The 17457-nt window shown below is 43.4% G+C and overlaps 1 protein-coding gene across 4 annotated transcripts; it reads left to right on the top strand.

The window, feature by feature from the left end:
- Window positions 1–9260: 9260 nt before the first annotated feature.
- On the top strand, window positions 9261–17457 carry CDK1 (cyclin dependent kinase 1). 4 transcript variants are annotated; one of them, XM_085229431.1, is made up of 8 exons: window positions 9261–9503; window positions 10600–10650; window positions 11975–12131; window positions 13175–13298; window positions 13684–13854; window positions 14386–14549; window positions 14654–14795; window positions 17167–17457. In XM_085229431.1, the coding sequence occupies exons 2-8, from the start codon at window positions 10614–10616 to the stop codon at window positions 17281–17283; spliced, it is 912 nt and encodes a 303-aa protein (XP_085085557.1). In that variant the 5' UTR covers window positions 9261–9503; window positions 10600–10613; the 3' UTR covers window positions 17284–17457. The 4 variants fall into 4 exon arrangements, with proteins under 4 accessions (XP_085085557.1, XP_085085558.1, XP_085085556.1 ...); XM_085229432.1 differs by lacking the exon at window positions 9261–9503 and adding an exon at window positions 9864–9956; XM_085229430.1 differs by lacking the exon at window positions 9261–9503 and adding an exon at window positions 9932–10033.

A 17457-nucleotide genomic window follows, 5' to 3' on the forward strand; every position in this document is an offset into this window, starting at 1 on the left:
GCACACTGCCTAGAATCATAATTCTCTTAGAAGTTGTTTTCTTTGCTATCATAGATTTCCTGATGGGCATACAAACGGTAATAAAATATGAGAATACTAACTCGGCAGAAATATTAGCGTTCATAATAAGAAATCTGGGAGCTGGATTACTAGTCAGATGGGAGACAGAAATATTTGGAAGGGCGATTACAAGCAGCCCAAAATTCCACTGTCCTCTCCCACACGAGCACACAGGACTGATATCCACTGAGAGCTGCTGATGGTGATGGAGAGGGGCAGGAGGAATGTTAACAATCCTCCCCTTTTGACCCACATCAAGGCTGAGATCACAAAGAGGCTTTGCAAGGGCAGAGCCTGGAAAGAAATCCAGGCCACACACAGGAGCCATGCTGAACTAACAGGCTGGTTCATGTGCATGCTCCCCCTCATCCTCCTCTGCTTTAAAATACAAAAACAACAAACAAACCAATCAACATGTCAGTTAGTAGAGTGTACCATATATCTGATCTTTATAATGAGACCACTGCTTTTTAATTGTATGACTGGATAAAAACCACTTCATATAGCACCTAGTGACAACCCCACTCCTAAGGTCCAGACTTCCCCAGCCACTGAACTAAACCTGCATCAGTTGTTACTGTTCCACACAACAAATCTCTAAGTGAGAGATGCTGTTTAGGAGGTTCTTGCTTTTCATTACACACTGTGACTTGTTCCTACCTTCCCTGCAGGCCTACTCTCCCACAGCAAGGCTAACTCATGCATTAGCAGAGCCACGAGCTGTGAAATGATTTGGCTTTCCAGACAGACACATGCACTCTCTGCAGTGTTCTTTGAACAGGAATAAGCAGAACCAAGGTGTCAAAGGAAGAAGAGAGGAAATCGGCTTTGTCATCATTGACTCAAAACATTCAATCACACCCACAGATCATTCACCTACAAAATGGGGTCACGTCCATGGCACAAGTCACTGCTGTTAAAAACAAATGTCACGGAAGGAGCAAGTCCACATCCTGACACAGTCGTTCCCTTCCACTTCTCAGGCTGCAAGCACAGCGCCCTTAGAATTTGGGCTGAATTCTACCAGTAAGGTAATGAAGGCTCACGGGTCTCCACAGCAAAATAAAATAAAGTTATTTAATGGTGTGAATGAGATGAGTGATGAAACATGCATGATACTAGAGAGGCTGAGGTTGAATAGAAAGAAACCATCACTACTATCTTAGTGGAAGCACCATGCAGCTGCTCCACATTGCAGACACTCAAAGCAATAACTTTGGAAATGTTAATCCAGATTAATAAAAAAAAACAGGCAGTAGAAGGCCAGGGACTCGGAAGCCCTGTGGATATTTATCTTTTCCTAATGTAAAGATCAGCAAAACCGACCAACACAACAACTTAGTAGACATTATGTTAGATCACCAATGTGAAAAGCAACTATAGATGCACATAACATTCACAGGTGAAGCATTCTAACAAACAGTTAGGAGTACCTTCCATCTTTGACGACTTCTCCCTCTCCATTTTTCTCACCTTGAAGGCAGCTTGTTCCACAGCTCTGGATGACATACGTACCAGTTTATGTACCTCACATATTACACAAGGGATTCATACAGATACAGAGATAGAACAACAACACTGTTTCACAGTGCCCTAAATCCACTCTTTTATGACAGATAGCCTCTAAAAGAAACAGCCCACCAAAAAAAAAAAACCAACTGGAGTGTAATTCCTCCCTCTTCTACGGATGAGCACGAGGCCACTGGAAAATAAGCAACAAATAATTTTAAGTTCTGAAGATGTTATAAAATTTATTGATCCTTTGAGTATTTCCTTTAACCATGATTACTGCAGTCACTTCTAGTTCTGGTTTCACCAGGTTAAGCACCCTCCATGCCCATACATCCATCACATGATTATTGCTGTTACTTTTCAATATTATAAACTACTCCTACCTATGCTTTGATGGCTTTTACTTTTAAGAGTTTTTTGCTTTTTTTCTTTTTCCCCTCTCCTGAATGCAGTCAGAACTGAAGGCCAACTGACACACCTTTTGTGTTAAGTATTTACCATTTTATTATGCCCCAGAGCTATAAGTTGAAAAGCATGCTTGGGTCACTTGGCCTTGTAAGGTTTCCCCTCCCCACTCACAAGATGGCAAAACAGATTTTACACATCAGTTCCCAGAACACCTCCCTCCAATGGTGAGCGATGCAGCACAGAAGCAAAGGTGTCAGCATCTCAGGATTCCTCCACAGCACAACCAGAAAGCTCCAAAGTAAAGGGGAAGTAAAGATAACGAGCAAGAATCTCACCCAAATGAACTGCCCATCAGCAACACCTGCAGATTTCCTTCTTAAACCGTGAGCCTTGCTTTCCCATTGCAAGAGCCTGACTTTGGAGCTACTCTAGGTTCAGATATAGGCCAGACTCATCTCAGCAAGACAAAAAATATAGACTAGAACTAATTAGTAACTTTTCAGCTTTGTCAGATCTACTCTCTGCTGTGTTTAGGAGTTCTTTGCACAGTATGCCCAGAAACTTCAGGATAGACTGTCTTGGAACCCATCCTAAAGCTGAACAGGTGTTTTGAAGAAATAGGGCCATCACAGAAACTGCTCTTTAGTCTGAGGCTGTACTAAGCTTTTGCAGGGTCAGAAGTGAGGATGATATTACAAGACAGGAAAAACAACAACAAAAACCAACACCAACAAACCTCCACCCAAAAATCAACAACAACAACAAACAACAAAAGATAAGCACTCTTAAAAGTGAGAGATAAAATGTAAATATACAGGATAGTAAATTTAGGTAAAAACAAGCAAGAATCAGCTTCATATGTTTGAATGAAAATGAGCAGTTCACATCACAGGGATGTCTCCTCAACAGACTTTCAAATTCAGAAGAAAAAACGAGATGTCAGCCTGAAAGTCTTCCTAATGCAAAGTAATCTCCAACTCCATAACCAGCCAACTCCATGCAGGAAGAGGCAGAAACTAAGAGCACAACTTCTGTTGATCCTGATTTGCTCAGGACGTAATTACTTATAACCTTTACTTTTGCATAGAACAAATGAATTGTCTAATGGAAGTAGAGAATCCATAATTCCTTTTTAAAATAAAGAGTATACATACAGTACCAGTAACAGTACTCTGCAAAGATCACAGGCAGTGCATAGAGTAGGTATGAGGTAACTGGATATGATCATTTTTAGGATGGCTTTCCAAATGTAGATGTTATATCAGAGATTTTAAAACCAAAAATGAAGCCCCCACGAAGACTGCGTAAGAAACAAGCTCCTCTATGGCAAACATAGACTATCAACTACTCTGTCATTGCAGAATGTTATTTTCCTTTCTCCTACTAAAAAAGAAGCTGTCATCATGACCTGTTTAACATAATAACCCAAGATGAGTGCAGAAACTCAGCCAGCTCTTGCTTTAGCATAATAATGTGGTTGAGAAAGCCTCAGCGCATGAACACTCCCCACTACATCTATGTAGAAATATTACAAGCTAATGGAAGGAGTTTGAAGTCATAATCAGATAGAAAGGGCATCACATACTGATAAACTCATGATGTGTGCATCAGATACTATATGGAAACTTGGAACAATTCCTCCCGTGAAGGGCACCAACCCAGATATGCCCTTGGAGAGCAACTTCCTCAGTTACAAAAGGAGACCAAAGGAAAGATGGTACGCTCCTTTCTCCTCAACGAGTGAGCGGAAATTGAGGTTTTAAATTGATTCAATCAAAGAAATAACAACATGAGAAGCTAATACTAGCTCATTTCTATAGGATGTCATGGGGGAGTACAGAAGGAACAGCAGCCACTGCTCCAAGAATGCACTGCATGGTTTTGTTCAAGATGCTAATAAAACTGGGACAGGCTGCAACAGCACAACATCCTCATGTGAATGGGGCAATGACCGACACAAGCAGAGCAAGGTCCTCAGAACTTCACTATCACACACCAGAAAATATTTTAACAGTGATTTTCTTGGTTGTCCTCATCATCTTCCTCACCCGCTATTCTCAGCCTGTAACACATCCTCTCTGCAGCCACACAAACCCCAACAACAACAAGAGAAAAAACAGTGCAAGCAACTGTTATTTTCTATGCATTCATACAAACACTTGCATAGTTTAAAATCTGAAAGCGAGAGCACCAAACATCAGGCAGTGCATGCAAGTTATCAGAAGGGCAACAAGTTTTGTTTCTGACTTTTGCTGGAATTATCCACATTTTCAGGGAAGAAAGGAATGGGAATCCAAACTAGCTTTATCATGGTAAAGAAAAAGTATGTTAAAAAACTACTTTGAGGGATTTGTTTTGAAATAGTCAAACCTTCAAATTATTACTTTCCTTCCTAGAAATGCCAGCACTGTAAACACCACTTAACAAACATTACATGGTTTAGAATTCCTGCGCAGAACCCACACAAGTGTTTTATAATACCCTCATGCCCCAGGTTCTATACCACTCAGCTTTTTCCATAGAAATAATTAAGTGCCAAGAACTGTTAAAAAAAAAAAAAAGTCCTCCTTGGGCCAAGTCATTGTCAAACTCATTCAAAGAGCTAATAAAATTTTGCCTGATTAAAGATTGCAAAAGCATGCTTATCCTCAGAATTAAAGCAACGTGCCAGGTCATATTTTGTCACCCAGAAAGCTGTGCCAAAAGGGTTAGAAGTACCACTGTCAGCAGCTTCATGCAAACCCTAACGTATATGGGAAATGTTCGAACTTCGGGCAACACAGAGTGGCAAAAATAACCTCCGGTGGGTATTTGACTGCTACACCACCAGCACGTCAGTTTTTAAATGCTGTCAAGAGTGCTGAACATGCAGTTTCTGAGGAAAATAGTGAGAAATAGAGTATGTCAGGAGAAAGCTTCAAGAACTTTGGAGTAGAAAAAAGTGAAACTGTTGGAAATGTGTGGGTAAAAGCAAGATGAACAGCAAACTGCCTACACCAAATAGCTATCAGAAACTGAGACACAGGCAGTCTGACCTGTATGCTACATTTTCAACTTCTAAATCATCCTATGCCCAAAGCTTACAATAACTGGGGAAAAAAAGAGCACTGTTTTTCAAAGCAGCAATAGCTGGAGTTACAGTACCACAGATCATACATTAACGCTTATTTTGGGAAATCAATTTTCCACAAAAAACAGTAAATATTTTTTCTTATGAGAATAACACTGCTTTCACATTTGAACAGTTTGGGTTTTTCTTCTCCTGCACAACAGTAAGACCATTGTCTCCTCCCTTCTCCCATGAAGGCTTTAAGTTTACATAAAACTAAGCAGTGAACGAAGTACATGAACTTATAACTTCTAGAATTTGGGGTAACGTCCTACAAGTTCTAGACAATGCCAGACTTGTTGAGCTGAGTAAACTGATCAGATGGAAGCACCATTGGGCAAAACACAGCTCTGCTTGAGACCTGCAGGCACAGCTCACCGACCCTCAGGACAACCACAGCAGGAGAACAAAAACCAAAGAAGTATTCTACTTCTCTACATCCCAAATTCTTAACAGCAAAGTAGTCCAGTGCTACAACAGCAGCTTTAAGGGCAAGCTGATTTCTTCCCTGTGTTGTGACAGACTTTCAGACCTACTGCAAAACTCAAAGATCAGATTTTTTAAAGAAAACAAAACAGATAATTATCCACCAGTAAATGCAATAACGCAGCAGATCTCAGCATTACGACAGGTACACTGCATCGCGTTAACTAAAGCATACGACCAACAAAGTAACACCTGGAAAAGAAGGGCAGGGCGGTGACGCTTTTAATATCGCAGCTCCCCGAGCCCATCAGTACCAGCACGTGAGCACCAGCGGCACGTGACACTGCAACGGCACATACAGAACGCGAGCCTTTCGCAGCAGGAACCGAGTGTCCGGCACCGGTAGAGTTCCACGGCAGTCACCTAGAGCGCGACAGATGTACGATAGCAGAACAGACCCTTCCTAGCCGCTCACTATGGGCGGCTGGCAGGAGCACCATCGGCGAAGAGAGGAGAGATCAGCAAGTTCCTGCCCCGCGCTCACCTGGTCGCGGCCGCCCCGTCCCGCGGGGCAGGAGGAAGAGGAGGAGGAGGCCATGTTGCAGTGTGCTCGGCACCTCACCTCGCCCAGCGCGGGGGCAGAGCCGTCCCGGGCTCGCTCCCACCGGCGGGAAGGACTGCCCCTCGTCGCCGCCGCCCCCTCAGGTGGAGCCGGGCACGGCGGCGGGCGGGGCGGCCCTGGGGCACCGCCGCCGCCGCTCCCGGGGCCGCGGCCGTTCCGCCCCGTGGTGGCGCAGCGCGGAGCCCGAAGCGGCTGGCAGTAGTGCTGCTCGTGGTCGTCTTCGGCGCTTTTAACGTCTGTATTTCGCTTATTCCGGACGGGACCCGTATTCTCAGCCTACACACGGGCTCACGCAACTGATGGCAGGAGGAATTCTTAAGCGTGTAAGCGTGATGCTTGCGTGTAAATCTTGAGTTCGTTTCCTCCCTTGTCTCATCTACACTTCCATCTGGAAGAGAATCTCTTCTTGGCAGCTAGAGCGATACCTGGAAGGAAGGAAGTGAACTTCCCTCGCTGCAGGACACGTTTCCAGTTGTTCTCCCCTGCTTGAAGTTTGGGATTTACGTGTGCTATGGGATGTGATACAGCCCTGCAGCAGGTGGTGTAGAGAGAAGTACACGCTGACAAGGAGTGCAGAGAGAACCTAAGTCTGCTGTAACTGAGAAAAACAGTACTATTGGGTCTTTTTTTTTTCTTTTCCGTTAGCAGTTCTCAAACATTTATTGGAGTTTTTTTGCTTGTTTGTCTTTGCCTGTAGTCAAAACATGAACATGGGATGTGAGCAGCAAAGTTGTTCTCCATACCAGTAGGAGTTGTCCTGCAAAGCAAAAGACATTTAACAAGCTAAAATAATCACACAAGTGCTGTGTTGAAGAGGTATTGCCCTCCAATATTACCTTACTTCCTTAAACGCCGCAAGTAACTCCTACTGTACTTTTGCTTTGTTACAGTGACAAAATAATTCCTTATTATTAATAGATATTAGAAGAAGCCAGTCTTCTGTTTATCAGTATTGTGTTTCACTGCTTTTGAATGCAGTGGATACAGTCCATTTTAGATTCTCTAACTACTATTTACAAACAAGTCAATTTTTTAAATCCCATCATTATGTAAAAGACAGAATGCACTGTTTCTCTTCTTTACAGTGATGCTGTTGTTGAGGATAATATAATTATTATAGGAAAGACAACACTATATTGACTCTTGCAGCTGTCCTCTACTCAGAATAGAAGTTGTCGAGAGTATTACGTTGGATTCTTAGCCATGAATACAACAGTAATACTATAATCTGAGATTGGCATTGTAGGTCTGATCCTATATTCCTTGCACAAACAGCATTTCAGTGGATGGAGAAGAATTGAATGCAGAACGGGTTTAAATATACTTGCCCTTTGCCTGTTTATATAAATAAAATGGTAATTAATGTTATATTGCCAAGGTAGAACTAGATTTCTTTGCTGTTTGCCTTCAAGTTTTTCCTCAGTTTTGCATCTGAACTCATGTTTTGTTTTAAATGGGAGCAGGAATCCTATGGAATGCTTAGAAATTCCAAAATCTGTACTTCTCTGCGCATTTATAACTCAGTTGTGAGCAGGCTGCCAGCTACTATTGCTTCACACAGAAAACTAAATCTCTTCAAACACAAAAGCAAATACAAATGTATCACACTGCTTATGTCAAGCAGTACTGTTAGCTATTGCTGTGTCTAGAACAATAATCAAAATGAGATAAGCAATAACCAGTCAGAAGGAAGATGTTTTATATCCTGAGGATAGCCAGACAATGGAGGGAGGGAGGAGAACTGTAGATATTCAGAAATGTCAAACCGATACTTGGCAAGTTTAAGTGCAGGTCTATCATGGCATTAATGTGTTTGGCCTTCCAAGGAAGCTGAGCAGAACCTTTACACAGTGAGAAAGCACAGTGTTTAGAGTGTGTAACACCTGAACTGATTAGCCTGCAATTAATCCAACATAACTTGTGTACTGGTGCAGTGTCACAAGAACAGATAAGATGGTGGGGGCTGTTAGACTGGGCTTAGAGTAAAAGAGCCATCAGACTGATCTCAAAGCCACGCACATCCTAGATTCTTTCTAAAGCATGCCACACAAAAATGTTGAAGAGGTCAAAACTTGTCATTTCAGGTCCTGGTTTTGGGGGGGAAGGCCTAAGGTCCTTGCTGGCAGCTCACTGTGCCACAAGGAGCAACTCAGAAATCTGGTGCTGCTATTTAAAAAATTCAGATTAATTCTGAGATTTCCCACACTCTCATTTGAAGGGAAAGAAAGATTTTAGCCACCCTCCTATAGTGTATGGACAAGGACCAGTTCAGCTGAGTCAGGGGCAGTGGTTCTGACTTGTGCTGGATACACAATGCAGCCCCCCAAAGCTATTGAGCACACACGGGCTGACTGTGCTGGCCGTGCAGTCAGGCCTGAGGGATGTGTCACAAACACTTTGCTTCAGCTGTGCAGCCAGTCAGCATGCTGCTGAGCCTGGGCTGTGCTGGATTCATTACACAGGAGAGAGCTTCTCTGTGCCTGTACAAAGCATGCTAGACTCACTCCCTACAAACTGCACAGGATATGAGGCTGTACTTATGCCCAGGGCTTCCCAAGGTGATGCAACGGCTTTGTTCTGTGCAGGTGATCTCAGCAAGTGTTGGTAACACACACTTCAAGGTAAATAAAAACTGGTTTTTGCCCTCTCAGAGGCAAAAATTCCCCTTGAGGGAGGGGAAAGCGGAGGATTTATGTTGCTGAAGCTGATGTACGTTAGAGGGGGAGGAGTTGGGTAGGGGCCTCTCGCCTTTGCCACGAGCAGCAAGGAAGAAGGAAGTGCACAGTGAGCAGTTCTGCCTGCCGAAATCAACATCTAACAGAGATGCCTTGGGAAAAGCTGCGTGGATTTTTAAAGACCAGCCCATCCTGCTTACGCTTAGCAGCAAGCAGCAACGCTGTGTTTCAAAAACGCCAACCATTGCAGAGAACCAATGAAAAAGAGTTCACCAGTGCGCAGCCGTGCTTACACCTCAGTACCGCACGGACCACAGGCTTCCACAGGAGCGTGCTAGCTCGGTGCTGGCCGCAGCGGGTGAGAGGTTTGCAGCGGATGGGGCAGAATTCTGACTGAAGTGATGGGGGATCTGAACGCGGGTTGTGGCTGTCTGCCCACAGAGCACAAACCCCACCATCAGCAAACAAACGCGGACAGCCGCTCCGTGCTCGCGGCTGTTCCCACAGCAGCAGTCCTGCACAGCTCTTGTTCTCTGCACGCTGTTACACCAACACAGTGAGCACGGGGACAGCCGAGTCCGGCTTTACATCTTCAGTAACGTTCCCGACCTTCTTTGAAAGCTCTTATAACGCAGTGACTAATTGATTTTAATCTGGGAGCGGTCACACAGGGCTTTAACTTTCTACAGAGGTACGTTTTGTGGCATTAAAGCGGCCGGTGACCTTTCAGCAACGCTTATGGTTTAAACAAGCCGCAGCAGCACGTTGCGGATCAGATGGACGCGATGGATTTACGGCGCGGCACCCCGAGGACCGGCCCTTCCCTCAGCGTCCATAGCTCAGCGGATCGGGCCGCCGCTCCTGGTGCCGCGCCGAGCGCCTCCACGCCAGCCGGGGTCGCTGTGCCGCGGGACGGGCAGCTCGCGCCGATCTTCCCTGGCGCTTTTCGGTCTCGCTTTGGCGCCGCCGGAGCGGGGCGCGCCGATTGGCCGCTTTGAATTATCTCGGCGAGACGCCATTGGTGGGACGCGGCGGCGGCGCGGCGCGGCCGATTCGAATGCGCGGCGCCCGCCCCCACACTCGGCCGAGAACTTCCCCGTAGCGCGGAGCTGGGTGGTGGCGCCGGCGTCTCGGGCTCTCCGAGGTACCCGCCGCGGGAAGGTGGTAGAGGGGCGCCTGGCGGTACGGTGGCGGCGGGGAGCCGGCTTTGAGCGGCCATTTGTGAGTGCGGGCGCTCGGGGCCGCCCGCCCCGCCGGGATGGGTGTGGCAGGTGCCGGCATCGCGGTCCTTCCCTTCGGGCTTCCAGTGGTGCGAGCGGTCCGCGGCACTCGCCGGTGGTGCGTTAGGAGCCGGGCTGCGGCCGCGGCGGTTGGGGTCGGGCGGCGCCGCTCGGGGCCCCGCGTGGCGCAGCGGCTTCCCGGGGCGGGACGGAGCGCCAGGGCCCGGGCTGGGGGGTTGTATCGGGGAGGGCCGCGCGCAGGCAGCGGGCGGTCGGTCTCGCGGGCCGAGGCGCGTTGCTGCTAACGCGTAACTAGGAAAGCTCTCGAGAGCGGTGTTCTCCGTGGCTTTCCTCGACAGGCCGGCTTTCCCTTCTAACTCGGTGCGCGTTTGTACTTGGGGATGGCGGTTTTTTTCTCGAATAAACGCTTTTTCCCCTCTTATATAGAGGGGAGTGGTAAATGTTCCACACTGAATCTTAATGCAAGCTTCCAAGGTCCTGGTGTAACTTCTGGGACTTGTCTGCGTTCAGGGACCTCCTGTTGACCCTCGTGGCTTTTTGTTCCAGGTGTGCTCACAGCCATGGAGGATTACACAAAGATAGAGAAGATTGGGGAAGGTGAGTAAGGTTGCCGGGAGCCTTACAAGGTTCTGCGGCTTGGGCTACCAGCTGTTGTAAGCTTTGTGCCCCCCTGCTATCCAGAGAAGTACTGGCATTCTGTGAAGTCTTCTCTGTGTAAATGCACTCAGGCTTTCTTCTGAAGGTGGCCCTGGGCAGCTCGGTCTAGTGTTAAATGTGGAGGTTGGTGGCCCTGCATGTGGCAGGGGGTCAGGGATTCATGATCCTTGAGGTCCCTTCCAACTGTGGCCATTCTGTGATTCTGTGACAGTCTGTTTGAAGCAGCTGATCAGTGCTGGGAGGCATCTCCCTTCATACTGATGGCCAACTGTGTACCATGTCTCTGCAAGGGTAAAAGCATTCTGAATCAAGAAATCAGCTTTCCTGTTTGCTAGAATGTTATCTATTCCTTTGCAACTGCACCTGTTTACACACCTGTTGCTCCTGAAATTGCACTTTGCGTGTGCTTTTTTTTTTTTTTGGAACCCCGGCAGGGAAAAATGGTGTGCAGGTGTTTTACTGGGGTTGAGTCCTGTTGCTGCACTTGTCACAGGAAGGGCAGCACTGTGAACCTGTGTGCAGAAGTACATTTTCATAGAATCATCGAACTGCTCAGGTTGGAAAAGACCTTAAAGATTGAGTCCAACCACAACTCAACCATACTACCCTAACTTTAACAACCCTCCGCAAAATCGTGTCCCTGAGCACCACATCCAAACAGTTTTTAGACACATTCAGGAATGGTGACTCAATCATCTCTCTGGGGAGCCTATGTTGGCTTACTATAAGGTACTGTACTGTAGAAGACTAGTGCAGATGTTTGTCACCACCACCCTTTCACTGGGAGCCCTTCCTGTATCAAATGTAGAAGTTGGTGTCTTTCATAATGCTTTAGCCCTACGTATGCTTGAAGATTTGCAGTGCATTACTCTTAGAAGCCTCCAGATGAACTGCAGTGCATTGCTTGGTGCTTACAGTAGTGCTTTGTAACTGAAGCCTCATGCCTGCATCTTTCTTTTTGAAAGAAACCAGTCACAGCTTCATGTGAGGAATTCATTCTTCAGGAAGTGAGAAGGAATACTTAAGCTGCTTGGTTGCTTTGAGGGTTCTATTTCTGTCAATGATGATAGTCTAAATAGTTATTTTTTTTCTTTAATTAGAGATTTACCACTGGTTTCAGTTTTATTTTCTGCTGAGACCCATAGCACTATTAAGAATACTGTGTTGCAAGGATTCTTGCTTATACAGCAGTTCTTATTTGCAATGATTTATCTGCACCTGAAACCGGTATTTCCTATATGCGTTTCCCTGTTTGTTTGTTCAGGTACCTATGGTGTTGTGTATAAAGGGCGCCACAAAACTACAGGCCAAGTGGTTGCAATGAAGAAAATACGTCTAGAAAGTGAGGAGGAAGGTGTTCCAAGTACTGCTATCCGAGAAATTTCTTTATTAAAAGAACTGCGTCATCCCAATATAGTCTGGTATGCATTTGCTGGTATTTAGCCACACTCTCTGAAGGGCACTAGGTGTCTTCAGATAAATTGTTTTCCCACTGTTCTAGCAAGGAGGCAGTTATTCTATGTAGTTGCTGCAAAGCAGGCATTAAATTTTAGTCCCAAATCCTGCTTTTTAATTAAGACTGTCTTCTGCTGCACCTATTCTAAGGATTGAACCAAAAGTATTGCTGTTAATTATCTTCAGAACGGTTATTGAAGAAATGGTGACAGTGTGCTTCTTGAAAACTATTTAAATCAATCTCAGAACTTTTTGTTATCGTGGACTTATTCATCTGACTTTGGTGTTCTTGGTGTGGGGTTCTGTCACCAGGCACTTCCTTACTGTCCCATAGCAGAGCTGTAGGTGCTGCACTATAATGCTAAAAGCTCGCATTTCTGATCCGTGCCTGAAACTTCCATCAGTGGCTGCCTGATGTGAACAATTGGTTGTAGCTGTTGTCTTCCCCACAAAATACGCATGCTTTAATGTAGCAAAATACCTTGGGTTTAATGCAGCCTGAAACTGGCCGAGCTTCAGCCAGGTGGTATCCCAGTGAATGAATGCATGTATTTAGGAACCTTTATAATCTACTAAAGATGGAGGAGATACTTAAGAACCTGTACAACTCCTGTTGCATCTAGTAGGTTCCTTTTCTTCTAATGCAGAACCCTTAAACTCTTCCCATAATTCTGCTATAGTAAGCCAGATTCAGCTGGAAGCTAGGCACTAATATCTGCAGAACTTTTTTTTTTTTTGCTCAAACTTCCCCTGTCTCATGCTAGGCATGAGGAAATACAAGATTCAGAGAAAGCATACAGGGTGTTTGGCACTGTTTCATATATGCTCAGTTTTCTAAACAACAGTGCAACTTGCTAAGGCTGTTAATCTTTGAAGACTGAGAGAAAGCTTTGTAAGCCTTTCTCATTAGGGTACCTAGAAACATCAGCTTGTGTCCCTGTTCAGAGGGGAAGCAAAACAGTAGGTCTGTGCACTTTGCAGTGGAGTTGACTGTATCCTCAATTTTTAGTCTTCAGGATGTTCTTATGCAGGATGCAAGGCTATACCTCATTTTTGAATTCCTTTCCATGGACCTCAAGAAATACTTGGATGCTATTCCATCTGGCCAATATTTGGATCGTTCACGTGTTAAGGTAATAAGGGTAATTTCTTAATATAACTTAATCAAAGGGATTCTACAAAGCTATAAGCAAGTCTTAACTCTTGCTTTTATCTTAACTTTTTGTATTTCCTTGAGGGGGAAAAAGGAAGGATTGAAGAGGCACCTGTGAATAATAAGATGAAATTTTCTTTAAAAGAAAGTTCTGCTCTCAAATGCAACTATGAAATTAACTGCCTTGAACTAAACTCAAAACACCCAATTTTGTATGGATTTCTGGTTGAACTCAGTATTTGCAACACTTAGGATCTAATTCTATTTACAGAGTTAATGTAAGGAAATAGCTTTACATTGTAGAACCACTGACTTCAGTGAAGGTCATGTTTTTTTTTTCCCCCCTCACCTCATCCTATCTGCAGACTTACCTGTATCAGATCCTGCAAGGTATCGTCTTCTGCCATTCAAGACGAGTTCTGCACAGAGATTTAAAACCTCAGAATCTTCTAATAGATGACAAAGGGGTGATTAAACTGGCAGATTTTGGATTGGCTCGAGCCTTTGGAATTCCAGTGCGAGTATACACTCATGAAGTGAGTTGAACATACTTTTGGTAATTTGGACGCGGCTTATTAGCTTCCTTGTACTAACTGTTTATGAAAAAGCTGAAAATAAAATCACCGAGCTTTTGAAGCTGACAGCATTAAGGTTGTATTTCAGCTTAGTTTTACTTCATGGCTTTCCAACCCCCAGACCCTATTTTACTCTGAAATGCTAATGCATCTTATGAAATGCCACTGTTACCTTGACAGTGAGTTAGGTAGGCCAGACTAGTTAGGTGCTAAAGATGTGCTTCCTGCTCTTTGTGAAGGAATGCAGGCAACTACTTTGCTTGCAGTAGAGACTACTGCAATAGGATTATTTTTAAGTGAACTTATTTTTAAGTGAAGTTTGATGCAAGTATCTTCACTGGATCTTGTAGCTCCTAATCTAAACAGGATATTATTCTTATCAAAAAAGCTGAATGCTCCTTAGTAATGAATGAGCCATTGTGGTTGTAATCAATTAGAGGACCTACTTCTATAAACTTGTCTTAAAAAAAAAATATATTCTTTGTTCAATAGGTAGTGACACTCTGGTACAGGTCTCCAGAGGTTCTGCTAGGATCTGCTCGTTATTCCACTCCTGTAGATATATGGAGCATAGGTACCATATTTGCAGAGTTAGCAACTAAAAAGCCACTTTTCCATGGGGACTCAGAGATTGACCAGCTCTTCAGAATCTTCAGGTACGTCATGCTGAAATTTCCCTTGCTGTGAACTGAATGAAATCATAACAGCACATGCAGTTTTCATACTGAACTAATCAAATGTTTTGCTTATGCTTGCACAGAGCATTAGGGACACCCAACAATGATGTGTGGCCTGACGTGGAATCCTTGCAAGACTATAAAAACACTTTCCCAAAATGGAAACCTGGCAGCTTGGGAACACATGTCCAAAACTTAGATGAGGATGGACTCGATCTGTTGTCTGTAAGTATTCTCTCCTAAACTGCGTGTTAAGAAATGAGCAGGTAGTTTCAAGTATTCTCTAATTTCTACAAGCCTATAGCTGATACCTTCTTGGCACTGGCATTAATTGTGATGTGTCTGTATGACTATTCGTGTAGTTGGAAATATTTTTATGTGATGGCACGTGGACTAATAGTGACCGACTCATTTTGGTTAAGCTTTTGTGGGGTCTTAAATGAATACAGTGATGGAAACAGCTGGATTTATTGATTAGCTGTGAAACTGGAGGCTGCTTAGGTCAGCATGTAAGGTCTCTGTCAATTTAGGCTGTGGTTAAATGACTTTAACTTCTGTATTTTGTGGCTAGGGTGAATTTACTTCAGTGCTATGGCCAAGTCTATTAGACAAGATCCTCACCAGACTTCATTTAGTTCACATGCAGCCACTGCAGATGAATCTGCATTAATTCTTAGATGTGCTTATGTGTACTTTAAAGTCACCAAGGTACATTCTTATCACTTGGCTTTGCTAAAGCTCCATTTACACAGTACAGATTTGCATATAGCAGGGGATGTTCTATGCATCATGAGATAAGCTGGAACTTCAGAACCACCTTGTTACAAGGAGAACCCTGTACAGCAATTACCATTGTAGCTGGCTCCTGCTTTAAGTGGACATAGACAAGAGAAGTTGTTTATTGTGCATAATAGAGTGGTATTACTCAAGGAGCTTAAATAACTACAATGTCTCACTTGTTCCTCCTGAGAACAGAGCCACAGTTCAGGCTGGCAAACTGAACAATGTTTGTTAAAGTTTTTTTGGATAGCTCTCTGTAGCTCATAGCAGTATTTTACAGAAATAACTGACTTGCGGAGTAATTATCCTCAACTTGTGCACTAATAGCATCACTATTAAATCAGTTTGAAATGGAATTGCTACTGATTAAAAGCTGAAAGCGATTGAACAGGCAAGTGAGTGTTTTGGATACAGTCATTTAACTGGCCTGCAAGTACTGGACTGAGCTTAGTGGTGGCTTCATCATGGGGAAAAAAACATGTTTTTGGCTGCTACTAATGCAGACAAAAAAATCATTAATCAAGTGACCTTAACAGTATACTAATCTTACAGCATATTGATTTACATAAAGTTTTGCCTTGAATTAAGACTAAAATTTTAGCTATCTATAGCTGCCTACTAACAGTGGCATGGTTGCATTTTGAGGCATCTGGAATCCATTTAAGTTTCCTATAGTCCTGCTTTGGGCTGAATGATACAATTTTAAAGGCAACAGAAATGAATAGCTTGTTCCTAGAGCAATAGTATAGATGTGGCAATCAAAGTGTTTGTTTCTACTTCTGTAGACTGTTGAAGATGGAAGCAATATGTAAAACAGCTAGTTTTAAAAAGGGGTAGTATACTTATTGATTTTTTTTTTGAATTTGAGATGTATTTTCCTCTAGTAAGGATGAGTAAAATGGAAGATCCTGTTGACGGGAATCTTGCTAGCTTTTAGCATTTAAGATATTTTAGGATTGTGCTAGATATGAAAACTTAGAATTGTCTCAAAGCTGTGTAACCTTGTAAGGCTTGGAAGGAGGACTGCAGGAGTTCCACCTGAATTAATTGTCTACATGCGAGCATACAATTGCATGGGGTGGCTTCATACTTCTTTTTGGCCAGATTGCACAATATAAACTGTGGGCTTTTTTTTTTTTAAATGGATAGCAAAGCTAGTCTCCTCCTCTTCTAGAAAGTTTTGAGGGGATGGCATCCATTGTATTTTCTCTCATCGACTTCATTATTGAGTTCTTCATCTAAATAAAATTACTTCTTGAAAAGAAATCCACAATTTAGAACTATTTTTTCCAGATCCATCTGCTTTAGACATGCAGTATACTTCTTTCCTAACCAGGGTCCTATAGCTGAACGGTTGCTATATTTCAACTGTGAACAGCTGTACCAAACTGAAAATAAGCAGCTTCACAACAGTTTTTTCACTATCAGTGTAATAAAACAAGTGCATGAACACTTGTTCATGTATTATAGGTTTTAGCAGACTAAATTTTACCAGCTTCCCTTAACTGAGAAGTTGAGGCTAATAATTATTCCCATTTGGTAATTGCTTCTGGATTCAGTTGATTGCACACGGTACCCTGATACAGGTGTGGGCTGTGGATAAATGGTTTTTCACTTTGGGATGTTAGAAATTAATTCCATTCTCACTTGTATGAGAAAGTAGAAATGACTTCTATGAGATATGGAATCATCTCATACAAACATAGGGAATCTTAACTCTAGTTATCTGATCATTACTATGGTTAAATATCAATCTACTTAACTTTGATTACCCATTTCATGAGGGAGTAAATGTTTCCTTTCATTTTTCTTCCAGAAAATGTTAATTTATGATCCTGCAAAAAGAATTTCTGGCAAAATGGCCTTGAAGCACCCATACTTCGATGATTTGGACAAATCTATTCTTCCTGCTAATCTGATTAAGAAATTCTAAAACTTCGGACTAAAGTGGAGTGAAATAATCACTTATTTTTATTATTGTCTGTCTGTAACTTTGTCTGCCTACTTTAAAATTGTGGCTTTTTAGTTTGTTTTGGTTTGTTTTACTTAAATGTAAATATTAATCGACTAATGCGGTGAATTTTCTATAAATAAAACCTGAAACCTA

This window comes from Meleagris gallopavo, chromosome 8 (assembly GCF_905368555.1).
Source record: "Meleagris gallopavo chromosome 8, MGAL_WU_HG_1.1, whole genome shotgun sequence".
Lineage (NCBI taxonomy): Eukaryota > Metazoa > Chordata > Aves > Galliformes > Phasianidae > Meleagris > Meleagris gallopavo.

Bases quoted from the DNA above. Each gene is read 5' to 3' on its own strand.
- CDK1 (XM_085229431.1), top strand. From the start codon at position 10,614: ATGGAGGATTACACAAAGATAGAGAAGATTGGGGAAG. The intron at 10,651-11,974 runs GTGAGTAAGGTT...TTGTTTGTTCAG, and splicing joins GATAGAGAAGATTGGGGAAG to GTACCTATGGTGTTGTGTAT. The intron at 14,550-14,653 runs GTACGTCATGCT...ATGCTTGCACAG, and splicing joins CAGCTCTTCAGAATCTTCAG to AGCATTAGGGACACCCAACA.